Source organism: Microtus oregoni, unplaced genomic scaffold (assembly GCF_018167655.1).
Source record: "Microtus oregoni isolate MIOR12 unplaced genomic scaffold, Mior012 000001F_ref0000356, whole genome shotgun sequence".
Taxonomy (NCBI): domain Eukaryota; kingdom Metazoa; phylum Chordata; class Mammalia; order Rodentia; family Cricetidae; genus Microtus; species Microtus oregoni.
Genome location: NW_024543060.1, coordinates 72,208,907 through 72,231,476, shown reverse-complemented (window position 1 = coordinate 72,231,476; position 22,570 = coordinate 72,208,907). Strand labels below are relative to the sequence as shown.

Sequence of the window (22,570 nt, the reverse complement as noted above, 5' to 3'; positions counted from 1 at the left end):
ATAATTAAAATCTGTACGCTCTGAACGTATAAGAAATGCGCACAAATAAACAAGGCGGGAATGACTGGCCAGACCGTGAGGATGGCTGCCTGAGCTACAGAAACGTCCATCTTTTTACCTTGAAGCATAAAATGGTCTTCAGGGCCCAACCTTCCATCCCTATTCTGTTCATCAGCACGTCAGCCCTGATGTCTGCTGACCTTATTCCTGTGGTCACTTGGTAACCAAGCCTCTACCTGTGCAAGAAAAAAAGTAATAAAGCAAAGTAGAAAAGTGGGACTCTCCTCTGCATTGCCCTGAAGCTTTGGAGTGAGAAGCTGATCTCGATTCATCCTGAAAGTGGATCTCAAACCACACATGCGGAGCTGAACGTGGCCGGGTTTCCTTTGCTGTCAGACCCTAACCGAGCATGAAAATGCTGGGCCTGTTCTAATTCAAGTTGCAGAACATCTTGCTCCACTTCGGTTAGAGTTGGGATAATTTTAGGATGCATATGGGCTCGTTCTCACGTTATAGTTAGCCATTTTTTCTTTTCCAGTATATGGAAAGAAATTGGGGTTTGAGATAGCTCATAAAATTCCTTTGATGGTCTTAGGTTTTTTTTTTGTTGTTGTTGTTGTTGTTTATAGGATAACTCCATTTCAATTGTAAGTTTAAAGCAATCTCATTACTTTTTATTTTTATTTCATGTGCTTTGGAGTTTTGCCTGCATGTATGTCTGTGTGGGGTGTCCAATCCTCTGGAACTTGACTTCCAGACAGTTGTGAGCTGCCCTGTGGGTGCTGGGAATCGAACTTGAGTTCTCCTGAAGGGCAGCCATCTCTCCCACCGCTCAAAACCATCCCTTAAAAAGGTGAAAATTACCCTAGACTGTAGCTGTGTAACAGCACTGCTGTTCTGATTTTCTCCCCCTAGACGAAGAACTACTAGATGTCTCTGCCTCTGTCTTACCGGAATGGAAGAAAGAAACGTATGGCCAGATCCGAGTGTGCGCGAAACAGAGGCTGGCTCGGTACGGTTCCTTTAACATGGTTCAGACGTCTGAGAAGATAGAGAGGAAAGTGAGCTCGGAGCCCAGCAGCCCACAGGGAGGAAAACAAGGTACGGGCCCTTGCTCCACCTCTGGAGTCTGTGAGTTGCTATGGAAAAGCAGCCATGGTGATATGCAGGCGTTTTTAAATGATCTCTCTAGACCATGCCGTTTTTTTCAACAGCCAACTCTTCACTTGCCTGAAATCAAATAGTTACTGGCTGCAAAAGAGACGCTGACTTCACAGTGTGTGAGCATAGCCCCGCGCCTGAAATTGATCCAGTCAGCCTTGATCAATTGGCTTGCTATGCTGGCCCCTTTGATATATCACAGAAGTTTATAACTTGGGAAACAACATTTGTTTTTCTCTCTTACTTATTCTTAATGAGACCTGAAATCACCGTTAATAGCTATGGTCTGAAAATTGCCCTTTCTGAAACAAAACCAGAGTGGATTTGGAATGGTCTTCACAACCCCTCAGGCTGGAGGAACTGTCTGTGTTGTGTGTGTCTGCACAGCGTGGACCCCGCTGTATCTGTTAACCCTTCACGTTCCCTTGCAGGATCAGCCTATTCCCTAGAAATTGGAAGTCTGGCAGCCATCTACAGACAGAAAGTAGAAGACAAATCACAGTAAGTCGCCTTTAAGAACTCAGTCACGGTCAGGTCGTGTTGCCGTTCCTGGTGGAGATGGAGAGGTTGACAGCCATGGCCAGCGGACACACCGACGGTTGATAGATTCACTCTGACTTTCAGAGCTCAGTTTCTCGCTTAAGGAGGCCGTGGTTGGAGAGAAGTACTCAACCTGCAAAACTGGCCCTGGCTGAAGTGGGTCTCAGTCATGTGTGCAGCCAAGCAGAAACCCACATCCTCTACTTTCCAGAGGTTAATCTAGTTCAAAACATGAACGAAACACATTCGCGTATTGTATAATACGATATATATATATATGTATAGAGATAGATAGATGATAGATAGATAGATAGATAGATAGATAGCCAAAACATTAAAATCTCATAACGGAGCTTAGTTTTGAATGAGGGCTGAGGGCTGCCTAAGCATTCTTTATTAGTACTGAGCAAACGGAGAGGAAAAAACAAAGTACCAACCCCGGCAGATACACGCACTTCCTCGCCGCCCACTTTCTAGGTAAACTCAACTAGCTTTCCTTTACATCAGTCCGGCCCAGCCTCACTTCCACCTGTACGCTCTCGAGTAACCGGGAAGCTGGCCTTTGCCGTCAAACAGTGAGGTCCAGCTTCACATCCTTAGAACCGGAGCGGGTGGATTAACTGAGCGTGGCTTGGGTTTTCCTCATCAGTAAGTGGGAACAGGAGTGGCTCTGGCTACAGTATGGTACCAAATGTCCGTCAGGGGCCAAGTGCTTGATACTCGATAACCATGAGCTGTGGGAGAACCAGTGTCAGCCAGTGAGAGCCCAACAACAGCTCTTCCCATGTTGGCCTCATGTCGTCCCTAGCCACCCATCAAGAGTTCCTTGGTCTGCCTCTGTGTGCCCAGGGAGGACATTTGAACATCGTCCGAGCAGTCTTGCCTCACTTCTGACTTGGAAAGCAGTGAATCAGGGGCTGTGGTAGAACTCGGTGACTTGATGGTAATCATCTTTTCTCTTTATTACAGGGGGGAAGCCTTTGCCAGCAAGAGAGTGGTGCCTCCAGCAAGCAGCTTGGACCCTGTCCTCCCCGCTGACTCGGAATACTGTGTCAAGTCTTTAGCCCACCCAGTATTTTCTGTTGCTCAGCCAGATTTGCAGGCTTCTTCCACGCAGAATGGCCTCCACGGACAAGCAGGTGGCCACATTCCTCCCGCCACCTCAGACGCAGAGAGCTTGAAGCCAGCTCTGCTCGCTGGCCAGCCCCTGGTCTACGTGCCCTCCTCGCTGTTCATGCTGTGTGGGAGCCTGCAGGAGGGACTGTCCCCAGAGCTGAGAGCAGAGGAGGATGGTGGCTCAGAAGTCCCGGCTGACCTGTCCTTGGCACCCTCGGCTCAGAAGCGCCTGTGTGAGGAGAGGAATCCCCACAAGGAGGATGAGCCTGCCGTGAAAAGGCAGAGTCAGGAATTTGAAGATAGCCCCTTATCCCTAGTCATGCCCAAGGTAAGGGATTGTGGGTAAATGTGTCTGGTGTCATCTCGTTGGCTCGGAGCTTAATGCAGACAGATGCTCTGAGGCAGTAGACTCTGGACTAGAAGCGTATTTCATGCGGTCCTCATGTATTTAATGAAGCTCCAGACTAGCTTTCCCAAAAAATCTTACCATAAGATAATACTATAAGAAAAGTAACTTTTATTTTAGCAAAATAAAAAAATCATACTTCTTATGAAAAGCCAAAAAAGTATAGAGAAGAAAAAAGCTTGCTTGTTAGTACAGGGTAATAATCGTTGTTAGTGTGTTTGTATATTCCATCTCAGTGTTGTTTCATGAACAACAACAAAAAAAAAAAAAAAACAAGTTTGGAATCATTTGGGCCCTGGAAACAGTGGGGTACCTGAATTGGGGATGTGAATGGCTCTGGAAAGCCGGCTCTGGGCTGGGTCAGTGCTCTGCGCTGCCCAGCGATCCTGGTTCCTTAGCTACGGAATGAAACAGACAAAAAGATGAGCTGTCTGTGTCCCCATCCCCACAGTAGCCGTGCAGAAGTTAATGAGGTAGAACCAACCAGTGAGGCCGGGAGAACCAGAGCGCGTTCCTCTCAGCAGCGTGCTGTGGGTCGACTTGGCGCGCTGCGTGGAGATTACTCCATTAAGAGCCTTTCCCTTCCGCCTTTGTCCCGCCAAAGTGGTTTTTTTCTAGTTTTATATATAGCTCAGCATTGCAGATTAGAAGTGTGAGAAGGAAATAGAGTTGGTAAGAATGGGAGGGAGATACCAGCAGGTAGTGGAGAGAGTAGCCAAAATGCATCCTGTACCTGCGTGAAATTGTCAAAGAAGTAACTTAACAAAAAGTAAATCAAATTTTAATTAGAGGCCCACGGTGATGGCGCACGCCTTTAATCCCAACACTCGGGAGGCAGAGGCAGGCGGATCTCTGTGAGTGAGGCCAGCCTGGTCTACAGAACTAGTTTCAGGATAGCAAGGGCTGTTACACAGAGAAACTCTTCTCAAAATCCTGAGCCATTAATCCAACTGACACCTGGCTGTTTTCTCGTCTGTATGCTATCAATTTTAAGAGAACTCTTCTATCTAAAACTGACTCCTGGAATCCTGACTTGGCTTCTCTGCTTTCTGGTTTGGTCGTGCTTAGAGACCGTCAAACTCCACAGCCCTCGCCTCTCCTGTGACTGCAGGAGACGGGAGATCTACGCCCCTGGAAGCCTCCGCCTGTGAAAAGGGTCAGCCCCCGGCGGATGAAGAAGTTTCAGGAAAGGCCGTGGCAAACTGCTGCTTCCTTGCTTCTGCATGTGGAAACCCTTCGAGAAATCCAGCCGCAGAGAAGCCTTCAAACGGAAATGACGTCACCAAAGACCCCGCCCTGCTGCAGTATCTGTACGTGCAGTCTCCAGCAGGTAAAGGGATGCCCGTGCCGGTCACACCACGCGTTCCCGTCTCTGCCCATGTCACCAGACCAGGGAAAGCAGTAAATTGTCGGGCTGTGCCCATCTCACTCCGGTCTCCACAAACAAAGGTCAAGGCTCCTGTCCTCTGTTCAACAACTACGAGGGTAATGGGATACATTTTAAATGCGTTACACTTTATCTGACGAAGAAACCGCCCACTTAAAAGACAAGTTTATTTTTTGATTCAAGCAAGTCTAGCACGGGTTTAGACTCACAGAATGAATTTGTCGGCGATTGTACACAGCCGGCATTCTGATTTTTCAGGGTCGAGCAGTACTGAGTGCGTCATCGTGATCTCCTGTAAGCGGACTTGACATTTAAAACCACTCATGACCTACGTCAACTTAAAACAAGCACTCAGATAGTCTCGTTAGTAGAAGAATAGTAATAGCACCTGCTTCTCTGGAGTGCTGAGAAACTGAACTGAATCTAATAAATCTAAAGTACCTAGAGCATGCCAGTACTGGCACTTACTAAGTAAGACTCAGTAGATCACGTTGTTATTTTGAATAAACCGAATTAGAGCGAAAAGCTGGTCAGGTTTGTCCTATGTACGTCGTTATTCTTGATACAGAGATACTGTCTTAGCTACTTTTCTGTGTTAGAAGGGAATACTTGAGAACAGATTAAAGAAGGGAAGGTTTATTTTGGCGTGTGGTCTGGGAGGGCATGGCCAAAGGAGCACAGCTGCTTACATTGTGTCTGCAATCAAGACCCAGAGGGGTAATCGCTTTGGCAGTATAGAATTGTGTACTACAATTAGAAGGATGCAGAGACGATTAGCACAGCCCCTGTGCAAGGGTGACGTGCACATCTGTGAAGCATCCCATATTAAAAATAAAAGAAGACCCGGGAGGGTGGGATGCTGTTGCCCACCAGCTTTCTAGCTTTCATTCATGCCAGGGCCTCAGCCAAAGGGCTGGCTCTGCCCACGTTTAGGGAGGATCTTCCCTCCTCGGTGGACCTCCAGTGCAAGAGCCTGACAGACGGTCAGGCATGTCTCTTAGACAGTTCCCAATTCCGTCAAGTTGATAACAATGATTGGCCACCAGGTTTCTGAGATGCCTTTGGTCCAGTCCCGTGCTGGTTTCAGTCTGGTCTGCCAAGCAGAGGAGAAGGGTGTTTCTTCATCTGCCAAGTCCTCAGCTTGCATTGTTGCCTCTGGGACATCTCAGTGTTGAGAACACTTTAATATGGAAGCACAGACTCGTCCGCTGTAGAACTGAAATCATTGCGCAATATGGAATTTTTCTTTGGTTGGTTTCTTTGGCTTTTTTTTTGTTAAAACTATTTCTCAACCATAAGCCATTATTAGGCGATTGAAGGAAACACATGAACTCCTCAGAATGTTTCAACATAGACAACTTAGTACATGGGCGTATAAAGAAACAATTCCAGTAAGATTAAAGTCAAAAGCTAATTTTTTAGTTATCTACACTAATAAGAAGACCCAGTAGCAACTGGGCAATGGTGGCACGCGCCTCTAATCCTCGCACTAGGGTGGCAGAGGGAGGCAGATCTCTGAGTTCGAGGCCAGCCTGGTCTATAGAGTGAGGTCCAGGACAATCAGAGCTAAACAGAGAAATAAGACATCTAGCGGCAAGTCCAGAACGCAGCACACTTCCAAAGCTGTGATTGTTAAACATAATAATAAGACCTTCAGTCTAGAGTCCCAGTGTGAGGTAGCCGTGTCAGCTCAGATCCAGATCTTCTTCCTTGAGTGTGGCACTTTCTCAAGAGAGCTATCTCTCCAGGCCCCACTGTACTTTTCAGTATTGCCAAAGTATCATTCAGACACTTAGGAATTCTTGCTTGCAATCACTGAGGGAAATAGAAATTTTTGGCTAGAAGTTCATAGCAATCAAAGTAGAGGTTTTCGCACCGAAATTTTATTTTCCCCTTCATTTTGGATTCGGTGCAATCCCTACTAAAACCCCTCTCAACAGGAGGAGGAGGAGGAGGCGGTTCAGTAAGGTGTTTATTGAGTCATCATGAAGACCCGGTTCAAATCCCCAGAGCCCACGCAAAACTGGGCACGGTGGTACATATCTCCATATTTCCTGCATTCCTGTGGAGAAATGGGAAACTGAGGCAGGAGAATCCTTAGAAGCTCTCGGGACAGCTAGCCTGGTCTGTGCGATGGTAAACAAGAGACCCCGCTTCAGAGTAGAAGGTGGATCCAGCACCCAAAGTTTTCCTCTTATCACTACGCCCACCCACATTCACACACAAATGCATGCATCCCCGGAGAAAGAAATTAAAGAGTTCTCCTTGGGCATTGACCATAAGACCCTGCAGGTAAAGGCTGACATGCAGTCTTGTCACCAATGTGATGTAGCTCTGTCAGCTGGAAGAGCACAGCCAATATGCTCACCCTCGCCAGAGAGAAGGTTCCATCATGCGTTGATCTATTAAGAACTCCGCTGGAGGAGCCATGAGGGACGTGAACATGAAGGGGATCTTGTCCTGTGATTTTTCACCTGGTTCTCCTTCTGTTTCAGGGTTAAACGGCTTCAACATGCTCTTACCAGGCAATCAGACCCCCCACGCTGTGGGGCTGTCACCGTCGGGTCAGCTGCCGTCCTTCGGCGTTCCTTGCATGTTCTTGCCGTCTCCAGGTTTGGCCCCCTTCCCAGTTCTCTATTCTCCGGCGATACCCGCGCCCATTTCTTCAGCTCCCGCCACTCTCCCAAACACCGGACCCATGAATTTCGGCTTGTCCACCCTGGGATCCACAGCGCACCTTCTCCTCAGCCCTGCAGCCATGGTCAGCCCGACGACGCCCACCATCCCTTCCTCAGATTCTCAACTTCAGTGTCAGCCCTCTCTCAACCTGAGCCCAGGGATGCCAGGCTCACACGGCGTCATCCATCCCGAGTCCCCCAGTTACAGGAGACATCCCGTGTCAATGGTAAAAGTAGAACAGGTAAGACCCGAGGCTTGGTCACTCCATGATGGGGTATGCCGACACATAGTTAGCTTTCTTCTCAGTCACTTGACCGACACAGAGGTATTACCTCAGGTCCTGCCTGGTTTCCAGTGTGAACTGTGTTGTCTGCTTCTTCCACAGAGCTCTGGGCTCCAATGCAAGAGGTGTCATACTTTAAGACAAATCTTTCCAGTTTGCCGAGGGTAGAAGGAACGTTATTAGGCGTAGTTATAATTGATCTCTGCACTCGGACAGTCTCCTGACCTGGCATTCGTCTCTTCAGGCTGTTTGAGGAGACCATCCTAACTTTAATGATACGGCTGTAGGACAGCCTGGGAGCTTGGGTTGCACACACTCCTGAAAACACACACAGACAGTCACTGCCTCTACAGTCAGTGCTGCGTTTGTCGCTCGGATTCTTTTGTAGTCAAACCAGTAAAACCTCTTCCATTCTTGTGACACCATGTTCAGAGTCACTCATTCCTCTCAAGAAGCGTTACTATGTGTGACTAAAAGTCGTTGGAGGTAGGTTATTCAGAGGTTCAGAAGTCTGCTGTATATTTAAATAGTCACATTAGTTTTCTGACTCGATTTTGTTTTGGTTCAGTTTTTTGCAGCGCTGAAAGTCAAGCCTTGGGCCACACATAAACTAAACAAATGTTCTGCCACTGATCCACACCCCGTGCCCAACATACGCTTTTTCAAAAAATAACGTTTTTATTAAATCTTTGAGAATTTCCCTGCAGAATATTTGGATGATATTCATCCCCTTCCATCCCCGTCCAGCTTGGTTTTCTCCTCCTCTGTCTTTCTAAGCTCCCTGAGTCCACTTTGTGTTGGCCAGCCCTTCCTGGGCATGGGGCCTGCCCCAGAGTGTGGTCAGTGTGGCTGGTGTCACAGCGTCTTAGAGCATTGCCCCTCCCTCTCACAGCAGCTGACCGAGGCCAGGAGCTCCTCAACTAGGGCCTCTATCTCCTTAACCGTTGTTACATGTATGTTACATGTTCCTAAATATGTATATGAAGTTTGCTCAGCCCTTGTCATGGCATTTGTGTGTATAATTTCAGGGCCGACCACTTGGTACTGCATAACCGATTTGGGTGCTCTTCCCTGAGAAACACGATTTTTCCCACTCTCCTCCTCCGTAGTTACCTATAGTTCTGTGTCTTGTGTTGTGGGCCCCCTGAGACAAATGTCGGTCTGACTTGAGTTTACATATAGCTCTGTGTGCTATCAAATATACCATCTGTCTGTCAGCACAGCGCCGTTTGAGAGCTAGTTATGGGCCAGGCAGTGATCCGGGCAGTGCCAGTAGAGAATCAGCAGGATCATGCTCGCTTCCACTGTAGGGCACACACAGAGAGGATGACTGTGAGCAGAAGGGACCACAGACACACAGCATGTTTGCTTTGCATCTTCTAATGTACTCTACCAAGATTTTCTCACTTAGTTCTTCTAGCCCTATGAAGTTGCTATTCATCTCTGATGGAGATGCAGACACTGAGGGACACAGAGGTGAAGTAATTTAATTTGTCCAGCATCACACAGCTAAGTGATGGCAGAGCCCAGGGCCTGGCTCCAGACCTTGGCCACATCAGTACCATTTTTGGTAGGCTGTGCTTTTCTGTATCAGAGATACTTACGCATTGTGCTCAGGGTTGGGTGGTGGGAAGCCCTTAGTGGGAAAGCCGAGCACAAGGGACAGGCAACCTGGTGACACCTAGCAGGAAGAGATTCCCATCTTGGAGCTTGAAACATCTTTTCACTTCTGCTTTTGCTCTTTCTGTCCAGTCTCCTGCACCAGCGACTCCCAAGAGCATCCACCAAAGACACCGGGAGACATTTTTCAAGACTCCTGGCAGCCTTGGAGACCCTGTTTTTAGGAGAAGAGAAAGAAACCAATCCCGAAACACTAGCTCGGCCCAGAGACGACTCGAAATCTCAAGCAGCGGGCCTGACTAACCTGCTGCTTCAGTGGGTGGGGTGGCCTCGGCCCCTGAAGTTTCCCGCACCCCAGACAATGTCCGAAATGGAACACACACAGGCTGTCCAGGTCCTCAGCCTGTGTCCTTCCTCTCTGGCATCCACTGGTTCTGCTAACTTCCCAATATCACAACTCACCTATTTGCCTGAAAGTAATTGTTAACTAATTATGCATCTAACACCAGCTAGAGCTCGGGCTCCGCCTGTCACAGCGGCAGTACCGGCCAACTGGTGTGGTCTGCTTCGAGAATCATCCGAGTGCTGGAAGCCATTCCTGACAGGCTGCTGGAGCCTTGCAGTTTTTCTGAAGTGGGGGGGGCTGTCTAGCACTTAACCTGGGCAAGCGTTGGCCATGTGCGTCTCGCTGCCCTGAGTGAGTCTGTAGTGAGAACTTTCTCTGCAGCCTAAAACACACTACTGCGTCCTCAGGCTCCAGGGAGCCACCTTCAGTGACGAATCCTATGGTGTTATTTATTTTGTTTCTGAAGTAGGACTTCCTGCACAAAGTTTACAACATCGGTCTAACACGTATTTTTTTTTTCAGGGTATCGTGACTTGAATGTTTAAGACTTTTTTGTATAATTTGCCCTGCACTTATTCTACAACTTATTAATAATGTGGATAAATGTATATACGTGACAGATGTCAAGACCGAAATAACTGTGAATGCTCCTCCACCTAGCTATTGATGGATGGACTGCGCTCAGCCCGTCTGGGGACACGGGAGCCGAAACCGAAGTCTAGGTGCCTTGTGACTTGTTTCTCTGGTAACCATGAATAGTGAGGTTTTACTGTTTGTTTAGAACAAAGCCGAACCTACTGTGCTCAGCTTCCTTTGCTCCATTCCATGCCCTGTGGTTTTTAAGTTGAACGTTCACTGTCCAGGGTCAGGTGTGTGCCTTCTCATGGTGGTGGCTATAGTCAGCTGAATCAGGGTGACAGGAAGGAACGGAGGAGACTGGAACCAGGTGAGAGAGTTGGTTGAATTATGAAGCATATTGACAACAGAAACATAAAGAGCAATAGCTAAGTCTTTTGTTTTTCATTTACTGATTTTCCTCAGATTTGGAGGGAGATGAGGGAAAATGGGCACATTCTGCCCATTTCCAAGAGTGTCCATAAGTTCTGTGGCCCAGAAAAGGAAATGGCGGGCACAGGGGTTGGCTGTGCTAACGGGTACAGTCCCAGAAGCTGTCGCGCGCCTCCCTTTGTGAGCCACGTTGCTTTAGGGGTGTTTTTACCTCAGTCTTCTCTCTTCAGAGTAAACCTCCTGTTCTTTTCCACTCCCTTTTCCCTCTTTTCTTCCTGTGGTCCTCTCTTGAAACTTAGAGTCTTACTATAAGGCTGCTTTTTCTCTGTATTTTTTGTGCCCTGTGAAATACCATATAAAAGTATAAAAAAAATATTAATTTAAGAGACTCTGGGAGCCTGAACAACACAGTTTTATGTTAAGTACAGGACATCTGTGGTCTTACTACGGGAAATGAGTGGCCAGGTGTAACACATTCGCTACTTATCCAATTTTTTTTTTTTTTTGTCAACACTAAGCTTCTAAAGTTGTAAAATGGCATTACTCCCCTTTTTAAAAGTTGGTTTTTCCTTGAGTTAGGTGAAAACTGCATGGCAGTAATGACTGAACCCACACCGCTGGTTCCTTTCCGGAACAGGGGAATCACCCTTTCTCAGATAATCGAACATGCAGCCAGTGGGTCCGCCGAAGCCTCTGGCATGCAAAACCTGCCCCAAAGCATTGTCATCAAGACGTCCGCATCTCCGTCGAAACACAAACCTCTTCCCTTGTTCCTGGACAATGTTCATTTATTTTTCACTATGTGCTGTTCTTTACTATTAGAGTTTTTACTGTTTGCAAATTGACCACATTAACCTCCGAGAATTTGTGATTCTGGAGAGGGTGTCGAGAAACAATGTCATCAGTGCAAGACAAAGTTACTTCTATGTGAGGGTCCCGCATGCTCTGGCTTTTGACTCATCCAGAAGGCCTGGTACCCTTTGCGGCTGCCCGGCTGGACTTGAGTACCTGGGGCCTGGAGAAGCAGTGGCGATCTAGAGTCTGTCATAGTCTAATTTAGGGCAAGAAGAAATAAACTGTTAGTGATCCTGCAGAGGACATGAGCTCTGAGTCAGCACGGAGGGGGTGCGCGGCCTCCAACGATGCTGTCCAGGGTTTGCGGAAACCCTTGCATTCTGGTACAAGAGTTGGGGGGTATAACTTTTATACTTGAACCTACCTACCAAGTTTACATTGCTCAATGTAAGGTGCTATTTCTGTATTTAAATAACGTTACTATAAGGCTGCTTCCTGCTTACCTTACTGCACTGCTAGGTTCTTGTAGGTGTTAATATCATTGCTGCTTACCGCTCTGTTTCCATGGTTTTTGGCTCTGCTCTTTCCCGGTGGCTTTGTTATCTGTAGCCATCTGCTTGTAACTTTCCTACATGTAAACCAGACTTTTCCTTTTAGAAAAATACTAAGCTTTATAAAGTAGCAATGATAATAAAGGCATTTAGTAAGAAATGTTATATTACTCTTTTCAACGTTTTCATTTATTGTGTGTGTGTATGTGTTGGCGGTGGTATGCCATGGCACGTGGGTGGCGGTCGGGCGACAACTTGTAGGAGTTGCAGGTCCTGGTTGGGCTCACTGGCAAGCCCCTTTGCCTGCTGAGCCACCCCACTGGCCCTGTGTATTTCCTGGTGGGTTTTCTCTGCTACTGCGTATTGTAAAATTGCTAACAGTAGCCGTAACAGCCACATGGATGCTTCCTGTGGCTCTCACACACCAGAGGTAGCTGCATCGGGTTGACCTGAGAGCTTGGGAGGGTTAGGACCATGCTGCTGGCCTTGAGTCGGCTGTGTCCAGCTGGAAGATTAGAGCCTCCCGACTGGATTGACATTCAACTCAGCAGCCACAAACGAGACCACCTGCCCAGCTCCTCGTGTCCCTGAGGTTAAGGACTTGTCGTCCCAAAGTCCGTTATTCGCATGGATGCTGCTCAGCTCTAGACTCGCAGGGTAAGGTCCATGGTGCCGGGGTATCACCTCCGCCGCCGTGTAGTTAGGTGGAGCAGGCAGATACTTGAGCTGGTGAGATGGTATGAAAGAAGATGACTCACGAAAGGAGTGGCACTGTTAGGAGGTGTGGCCTTGTTGGAGTCCGGTGTGGTCTTCTTGGAGGAAGTGTCACTGTGGAGGCGGGTTTTGAGGTCTCACGTATGCTCAAAATACCACCAGTGTCTCAGTCCACTTCCTGTTGCCTGCAAGCAAAGATGTAGGACATTCAGCTCCCTCTCCAGCTCCATGCCTGCCTGCATGCCACCGTGTCCCACCATGATGATAATGGAATAAACTTCTGACTCTAAGCCACCCAATGGAATGTTTTCCTTTATAAGAGTTGCCATGGTCATGGTGTGCCTTCACATCAATAGAAATTCTAACTAAGCTGGTTTACACAGAGATGGCTTGTGTCTGAACATGTATAACACAGGCAATATATTTTCCTCCAGCCGCTGTTCCTCCTTCAGGGTTTCCACATAAACAAGCCCCAGGCCGACCATATCCCCTTCACCCACAGCCAGTGTCCTTTCTCCTGACTAAGAAGGCCCAACAGAACTCTATCCTGGTCCACCCATCTCCCCAGGCAAGTGAGTCACCGGCATCAGCGTCCTGTTTCAGGAAGGGCTGTAGGCCAGCAACAGGGAACACCTCCCTCATTCCCTGTAGGCAAGGAGACCTGTGCGACTCTGATGCCCTCACCGAATCTATTTCCAGTTCTGCATCCTCAAGCTTTTCACAACCTTGAGGGTGAGGGGACTCAATAGATGTGGAATTTGTTTTTTGCAAAACCTCCATCGGTTCTGCAGAGCCCAGCACCTGCCGAAAGAGTATTTGCTGTAATTGGTGCTCTAGCTAGAATTTACAATTTAATATTCTATCACAATGTCCTCCTGTTGTCCAGGAGGCCTGCGTCGGTAGATGGTCACTGAGGTTTAATATTTCATACTTAAAAAATGGTTCTGGTGGGTAATTTGTGTGGGTGTTAAGTTCGGATTGATTCTGTGTCTTTTCTGGCCTGAATGCTTCCAAACTTAGGAAATAATACCAAAAACTAAAATGGTTTCCGTTCTCCCACATGGAAGTCTATAACTCTATGCAGCCCACTAGCAACCCCTCATCTCAGTGGCTCTTGTAAGCCTGTGTTCCGGTATTAATAGGTGTTAAGAGTAGAAAGTGGAAAACATTCATCAATTAATCAGACAGTGTCTGGGGAGGAGGGGCACTCCTCATGTGTGCCTACAGAAATAGGGGGCAGGGACAGGTGTCAACATCTGCTGTCCTTCCTCTATCACTTCTGTGTTTTTGAGGTGTTTCTCAGTGAGTCTCCACAGTCCACTGTAGGCAGAGACTGCTTGTTCGTTTCCCGGCCCCCCAGACCCAAAATAATCACAGGAACTGTATTAATTACAACACCGCTTGGCCAATAGCTTAGGCTTCTTATGAACTAACTCTTACATCTTAATGAACCCACTTCTATTCATCTATGTGGTACCACGTGGCTGTGGCCTATGGTAAGTTTCCATCGGCTGCTACATGGTGTCTCCCCGACTCTGCCTTCTTTCTTGTAGCGTTTAGTTTTTGGCCCTGTCACGGGCCAAAGCGGCTTTTTTTTATTAACCAATGGTAATAAAACATATTCACAGCATCGAGAGGAAAATTCCACACAGTCCACCTGTCTCTGCCATCCCTCCTCTGGCTCTGGAGTTACAGATATACGCTATGGGGGTGCCGGGGATTTGAACTCCGGTCCTCATGCTTGCCTGCCAAGCACTTTACCCACTGAGCCACCGCCCTAGCTTCACAGTTCACCGCAAGATTACAGACTTCAGTTAGTGAGTGTATTTGACTTAAAAAACTGACTTGAATATGAAAATGTTCTCGCGTTTTATAAGACACTATTCAGAAAAGCAATGAATCGATGCCCCAAGCCCTCTAAAGCTAAATTAATACTTAATTCCTAAGGGTAGAAGTCATATATGACTTTTATCTTTATGCCTTATGATTGCCTCAAAGGCATATCTCCAAAACACTGGAGTAACGGTATTTCCATAAAAGTTATATTAAAAAAAAATTAAAGCTTCAGAGGACTATTTCATTATATGGTTTTAGTAGCAACAATTACCTCAAAACTATCACGAGGGATTTTCATTTTAATTCAGAAGAATGGACTCCGCAGTATAACCAATGCTTATAAGATGAATTTGGTCCTGATAGTCTTCCCTTTGCCTTTCACACATCCTGGACAGCATTCTGTAACTCTCTGTCACGTGCTTTTCAGTCCCACGCTGCTTCCAATGTGCCTTGCCAGCCGTGTGAGTCACCCGCCACTGACGGCCGCCACTTATCCCTACTCCCTGTCTATTTCTCACCCCAGGGACTGAAAACCTGGCAACCGATTCCCAGATGCCACTGCTGCCAGACCTCTGAAATGATCTTGACACATCTAATCATCACACAAGACTGGGAGACAGAGGGACACCGGGGCTGTTCTCACAGTAGAAGCAGCCTAAGCTGCAGGGATGCATTTGAACAAAAAAAAAAAAAAAAAAAAAAAAAAAAAAACTTTGAAAAGGAGCAAAGTGATTGGTTGATGATCACAATGGCCATCTTCTTTGATGTAGCAATCTGGGCAAAGCCAGCAAAATCGGGCTTCATCAGAGTTAATATACCTTATCATGGTAACTGAAATTTGAACCAGGTTCCTGAAAAGTTGATGGTGTCTAACTGCCATGATGCTGGTATGCCTGTATATCACAAATTCTGTGACTGGAATTAATTTTCTATTTTTTTTAAAGATTTATTTATTTCTTATGTATACAACATTCTGCCTCCATGTATGCCCGCACACCAGAAGAGGGCGCCAGATCTCAGTACAGATGGTTGTGAGCCACCATGTGGTTGCTGGGAATTGAACTCAGGACCTCTGGAAGAGCAGCTAGTGCTCTTAACCACCGAGCCATCTCTCCAGCCCCTTAATTTTGTATTTTAAACCTGCATTTTATTTGAAGACTCTTTAGTGGAGCACCAGTGTGCTACTTACTCTCAGGCAACTGGGAGGCTTTCAGTGACCAGTGTTCCTAAACATCGCTTAAACAGACTTAGACAACGACGGTCCCAGTGAGGGCCTGAGGTAGGAGGAGCCAGATCATTTCCAACAGTTCCATCCAGCTTGTTCCAATGACTCCTTCCGACTTGTCTTGCTCCCTGCATCCATTTTTTTTTCCTCCTAGGCTGCAGCAGGTACAGCCCCACACAAGCCAAGTTCAAGTGAAGAGAACAGGTAACTGTTTGGAAATCCTTCACCTCCGGATTCCTCAGAAAGTCTCTCTTCAGTTCTCATAAACCCTGACTGGAATAGGCATCTTCTATAGTTTAAATATAGGTTTCACAGGGCCCCCTCTCTTAGATAAAGAGCTGCAGGCAGTTAGCAACAGCTGCAAAGAGAGAGGGAATAAGTCCTCCCACGTGTCCCCTAATTATATTCCCAATACCAAGTAGTCAGCCCTAAAACATACCATACATATAATCAACATTAAATGGTTGTATTGAGACATATATTATATTGTTATATAACAATTATTTTAAAAAGTTCATGAATTTGAGGAGAGTGTTAAGGGAGCTTGAGGGGAGTTGGAGAAAAAAGGGGGCAATGGTGCAGTTACATTCTAATTAAAAGTAAAATAAAATTAAAGATATACATAGTTTTCCCCAAGGTCCATATGTTAGGCCCTTGATGTCAAGGACAGCATCATTGGCACATGGTGCCATCTTTGGAAGGTCTGGCCTAGTGGGAGATCCTTGCATCGTTGAAAGATATATCCTTGTAGGCAGAGTTCTGTGTGTCTCAGCAACCACTCCCAAATAACCACTCAGAGACTTAATATTATAAACGGTTAGCCAATAGCTCAGGCTTATTACTGCCTAGCTGTTACATCATAAATTAATCCATATTTCGTATCTAGGTTCTACCATGTAGCTCATGGCTTTTTATCTCATTTTCTGCACATCCTGCTTCCTCTGTGTCTAGCTTGAGACTCCTCTCACTCCAACCTCCTTCTTCCCAGTGTCCTTAGTCTGGTTCTCCCAACTAACGTTATCCTGTCCAGCTATTGACCAGTCAGTTTCTCTATTAAACCAATCACAGAAACATATATTCACATGGTATAAAGGAATATACCACATGTCCTTGACGCAAGAATAAGCCCCTGGTCACCGCTTCTCTCCCTCTGCTTCAGCGCTTGCACTGCGACCTTTTTCTTTGACACATATTCCTGCCATCATCATCTACTGCCCTCAAAAGTTGAGTCAATAGCCGGGCGATGGTGGCGCACGCCTTTAATCCCAGCACTCGGGAGGCAGAGGCAGGTGGATCTCTGTGAGTTCGAGACCAGCCTGGTCTACAGAGCTAGTTCCAGGACAGGCTCCAAAGCCACAGAGAAACCCTGTCTCGAAAAACCAAAAAAAAAAAAAAAAAAAGTGAATCAATGTAGGTGCCTTGCCTTTGGATCTATAAAACTGTGAACTCAATTAATGGTTTGCATGTATAAGTTAGCTAATGTTAGTGCTTTATTACAGTAATGAATGGCTGAAACAACACTCACTTTGGACCACTTAGGTCCAGACAAGATTCTCTTTCCTATTGGATGAAACTGCTCATGGGACAGAAGTGTATGGGCTCTATAAAGGAAGGTTGACCCCTGAACAAAATTCAGCCCAGTTAAAATGGAAAAAGAAGCAACTTGATGCTGGCCAACTACAGCGATTTCACTCTGTCTGTCCTCCCTTCCCTGAGGTGGCAGGACATCAGACCGTAAGACGTGATGATCAGATTGCCAGTCCCTACCCTTATAAACTACTGTCAACCAAAATATGTATTCCCTTCTGCTCCTGGGTCCCCGTTATCCCTTTTGACATCACTGTGAGTTCCTTAGCTAGCAGGACCAACTCTATAAAATACTACTGGGCCTTCTTAATCCAGATCCAGAGCTTCAACCAGGCTTTCTGCCCACCTCCCATCATGTTCACCAACACTGGCATTCACCAAGAAAGTGCAACTTTACACACAGCCCAGAGATCCAAGACTTTCAAATCTGCCTCTGGGTTTTTCAACCACACGCATACAAAAAATAATAATTATTATTTTAGGTGAGAAGATCCACGACCACACATCCTGCAAAGTCTGCCCTTTGGGGCTGTCATCAATAAAACTTCAACTTGGCATGCAAAAGTGATTGGCTTTTTCAACCCACAAGCCTGTTTTGGTCAAGTGATTCAATCGTTTCAAGGGCATGCATCTCAGAGAAGCATATAAAAACTAATATATAAAGATGCTTATTGTAAACCCATGAAAACAAAAATTGAAAGCCTCAATGACATAGATAAATTGTATCTATCCACACAATGCACTACTGCTGAATAAATGGGATGTCTAGAGCTGTACACGGCAATATGGACACATCTGAAAACATCCACGGTTGAGTGGGAATAGGAATGATACAGAGATTAGATTTTTACAATATTTTAAATTTAAGGCACGTTTGCAGCAAATATAGGCAAGGATAAAGTGATCACACACACACACACACACACACAAGTGCACGCATGCACATACACACATACACACCCTGACAACAACAGATTATTCCAAACTGGAAGAGTATGGAGCAGGAGGGGCTTCTGAGAGGTCTTCAAATGAAATATCCTGTTTTCCTTAAAGCAAAGGGAACTGAGGTCACTTTGGCAAATGACAGACATCATCCCGGGATAAGCAAATACCTGCGTCTGTACGTCTCTGTGTGATGAACTAACGGTTTTATAAAAATTATGCCCATTTTTGCCTGTGGGGCTCCTATACGTGGACTTTGCATGGAGCCACGGGTTATCAGGCTAGCCCTAGTATCTCCTGCAGCTTCCGGCGGGAAGTTTGCACATCCTCTCACACAGAGCTCTGAGAGGCCATGATTTACTTGTTGCCCAGAAATATGGGAGGAAGCGATGTGTGTGCCTTTGGGCCAGAAGTTCGGAGATAGCGCTCATGGCTTTCTATGTCCGTTTTTTTACCCTTAGCCAGGAAACCTGTTGTCCCGGACCAGGGTCATTTGGCCACATGGGGCCTGAAACAAGAAACAGACGCTTGGCCAGGCCAGCCTATAGGGAGCATGCCAGTGAGCAGAGGGAATACATTTTTCAAGCTTCGGAGGTTTGGGGCTGCCTGCTCCCTCTGTCTAATTTATGGCTATGCCAGCTGACACTATTTCAGAGTGTCATAGGAAACACAGGATCTAATAGGACACAATTGCTGTGAGAAAGACAAGGTTTTCAGAATGAGTATGAATCTCCCAACAAACATCTTTTTTTTTAATTCATAAGACATTAAAGAACTCAGTAAGTTCAATATTGAAAACGTGGTATACATGCATGCATGCACGTTTGTGCATGTGGTGTAGTTACACATCTGTGTCTGCATAGGCCTGTGTATGCACGAGGTTAAAGCAGGATGTCCGGGCCCTGCTGTATCACTTGCCACCTCCTTCCTTTGGGACAGGGTTTCTCGCTGAACCAAAGCTAGGCTGGTAGCCAGCTAGCTCCAGGGAACCCTTGGCCACTGTCTCCCACAGCACTGAAGTTGCAGGATCAAGGGCTACTCCATGAGTGCTGGGGATTTGAACTCGGGACCTCACTCTTGCACTATGGCGCCATCATCTCAGCCCCGGCACTGGGAATGTCATTATGTCCCTACTACTTCTGGAGAGCTTCATCGCAGACCGGCTCTACAGGCAAACCAGTGGCTTTGCCAGCCGTGAGCACACTTTGGAAAGGACTGGTAATATACCAATCATCCTCTTTGTGCCCTCAAATTCCGTTTGTATTCCAAGATCTGTTTGCCTAGGATAGTCTCTGGTGAGCTACTATCTCTCCCTCCCCCATCTCTAAGTCTTTTCTCCCACCATAAAAATACAGACCATCTCGAGTGCACTGGAAGGTGACCTGTATACTGCCTGGGGGTGGGGACCACAGGGTCCCCTGTCATAGGGGTGACAGCAGGGCCACTATGCTGAGAACCTGTCTGTCAATCAAGAAGTGAGGATCAAATATATTTCCAGGCCTCAGGGTCTCCAACTATTTTGCCGTCAATGTCTTAAATAGGACCCAGCCTGCTGTCCACTGATGGAAAAGAGAAAATTATTGAAAACAGAAAAGGTAAGCTAAGGAACTAAAGATTATTTTTCCAAATTGGATTAGCATTGCCTCATAAAATTTCTTCTATTCCCACTATATTTCTGGAGTTTATATTTCTGGTATGTAGAAAATGTAATAAATACGGACGATCATCGAAGCTGGTTCCTGTCACGTGGCAATAACAAGGGTACAGTCTGGGCGTGTAAAGTGACTATCTAAAGTCTCAAATAGCGAAGAGGCAAATCTCAAAACGCAACATTTGTTTTGAATGTTTAACTATTGATCAACATTTTAAACACGTTTGCATTTTTATGAGTAACGAAAATGAACATAGCTAAAGCCTCGTATTCAAGCAAAAAAGTGACACTTAAATTTAGTTCGTTTATTTTGCTTGAGAAATGTGTGCATGGATTTTTACAAACCACACACCACTATGTGTATAACACAAGGCGTTTGAAACATTGACTTACAAAACGCGAGAATGGTAAGTCTGTTGGGGAACTGAGATTTGCAGATTAATCAGCTCAAGGAAGGAGAAATATGTGAAAATTACTCATCTAAAAACGCTTTTTAAACAGCTGGTGTATATCAAGTCGCCTTTCTATTGGTATTGCACTGTATTGTATATACGAGCAGAGTGATGAGTTTTGTCTTAATATTTGTGAATATTTTCACAAGCCCCAGGAAACTTTCATGGGATCTTTCAAACTGCACAGCCCTGCCACCTCCTCCAGCTCCCGGCAGGTTCCCAGCACTGTCCACGAGGTGGCGGTAGTGTCCGCACAGCGTGGCCTCCACAGCCAGATGTTTTGAAACCATTTCCCTTGCAACCAATACATTAAATAAACTTCACATCGCCCTCGAATTATGACATATCCAGGGTGAATAACGCCTGGATCTCAAAATATTTCATTAAATTTTCCTGTCATGTGACAAACTATACCAGGGATTTTTCTGCTCCACCTGGGACAGACCGGGACGTTAAATTCATTTTTTATATATACCACGCTGCTGCCTTTGTCTTCCCTAGTGCTTACACAACTCGACTCACTCCCCCGTTCCAGTTGCTAAGCAACTAAGAGAGCTTTGTTTTTCCTAAACACTAGCCATTAACTGCCCTCATTTTCTCTAAACCAGAACATGGCTGCCGACCAGATTCCCACCTCTTTCTAAAATCCCAGGGCAGGACGCTTACGACTTACGTTAATAGCATGGTAAATCGCATCACAAAGGATAAAGGCAGGAGAAGGAAACTCAGAACATATGCTTCTCTCCACACAGAGGACTCACACATTGCACTGAGGGCTCATTCTGCCTGAACAAGATCACAATTTTATTGAGCATTTATTACACACAAGATACTCTGCAACATGTATATTTGTTTTAATAGTAAATGCAAAAAAAAAAAAAAAAAAAACCAAACCACCCCACTCTGCTTTCTGGAGGTTTTTATACCCCTGTATGAAAGGCATTGCATTTTGAGAGCAGGAAATGAAAACACTAATCAAATAACCATCCATACAGCCTTCTTAGGCATACTGGGAACATACGCACGTATTTCAAAGCAGGGTCTCACTATGCAGCCCCTGCTGGCATTGAGTCCCTGGTCCTCCTGCCTCGACTTCCCAAGTATTGACGTCACAGGCACATGTAGCAATGCCTGGAGGTAAATGTATTATTTTTAAAATTTCTTCCAATTTTGCTTTATGTCTGTGGGGGTTTTGCTTGCATGTATGTCTGGGGACCGTGTGTGTGATGCTCAAGCAGACCGGAATGAGGCAAAGATCCCCTAAGACTGGAGTTACAGGTGGTTGTGAGCCACCATATGGAAGCCAGAATCGAACTCTGGTCCTCTGAAAGAGCAGCTAGAGCTCTTTTCTTTTCTTTTAATTTTTTTACAGTTTTATTTTTTATTGATTTGTTGAGCTATATATTTTTCTCTGCTCCCCCCTCCCCTTCTCCCCTCTCCCATGGTCCCCATGCTCACAATTTTCTTGTCTTTTTCTACATCCCATGTAGTTTAGAACCATGTATGTCTCTCTTAGGGTCCTCATTGTTGTCTAGTTTCTCTGGGATTGTGCATTGTAGGCCATTTTGTTTGTTTGTTTGTTTTTGTTTTTTGTAGTTTTTTTTTCTTGCTTTATGTCTAAAAGCCACTCATAAGTGAGTACATGTGATATTTGCTTTTCTGGGTCTGAGTTACCTCACTCAATACGACGTTTTCTAGATCCATCCATTTGCCCACAAATTTCAAGATGTCATTGGTTTTTTTTTCCTACTGTGTAGTACTCCATTGTGTAAATGTACCACATTTCCCTCATCCATTCTTCAGTCGAGGGGCATTTAGGTTGTTTCCAGGTTCTGGCTATGACAAACAAAGCTGCTATGAACATAGTTGAGCACGTGTCCTTGTGGCACGATTGAGCATCCTTTGGATATATACCCAAAAGTGGTATTACTGGGTCTTGAGGAAGGTTATTTTCTAATTTTCTGAGAAATCGCCACACTGACATCCAAAGGGGCTGTACCAGCTTGCACTCCCACCAGCAATGCAGGAGTGTTCCCTTTTTTTCCACAACCTCTCAAGCATAAGTTGTCGTCAGTGTTTTTGATCTTGGCCATTCTTACAGGTGTAAGATGGAATCTCAGAGTTGTTCTGATTTGCAGCCAGCACCCTTAATTACCAAGTCATGTCTCCAGCCTGCAAATTTATTATTTATTTTTCGATATTCAGTTTTTCAAGACAGGTTTCTCTGTGTAGCCCTGGCTGTCTCGGAACTTGCTCTGTAGACCAGATTAA

At 45.9% G+C, this 22,570-nt stretch overlaps 1 protein-coding gene and 1 pseudogene across 2 annotated transcripts in view; both read left to right on the top strand.

Annotated features, from left to right (window-relative positions):
* E2f7 (E2F transcription factor 7) overlaps positions 1-11,978 on the top strand; it is a 35,045-nt gene extending 23,067 nt beyond the window's left edge. For both annotated transcript variants that reach the window (XM_041669349.1, XM_041669339.1), the window contains exons 8-13: positions 916-1,101; positions 1,593-1,662; positions 2,671-3,145; positions 4,292-4,553; positions 7,106-7,530; positions 9,325-11,978. In XM_041669349.1, the coding sequence (XP_041525283.1) occupies positions 916-1,101; positions 1,593-1,662; positions 2,671-3,145; positions 4,292-4,553; positions 7,106-7,530; positions 9,325-9,495 (1,589 nt within the window). In that variant the 3' untranslated portion in view covers positions 9,496-11,978. The remainder of the gene's footprint in view (positions 1-915; positions 1,102-1,592; positions 1,663-2,670; positions 3,146-4,291; positions 4,554-7,105; positions 7,531-9,324) is intronic.
* On the top strand, positions 5,340-5,440 carry LOC121464982 (annotated as a pseudogene).
* Positions 11,979-22,570: the final 10,592 nt, after the last annotated feature.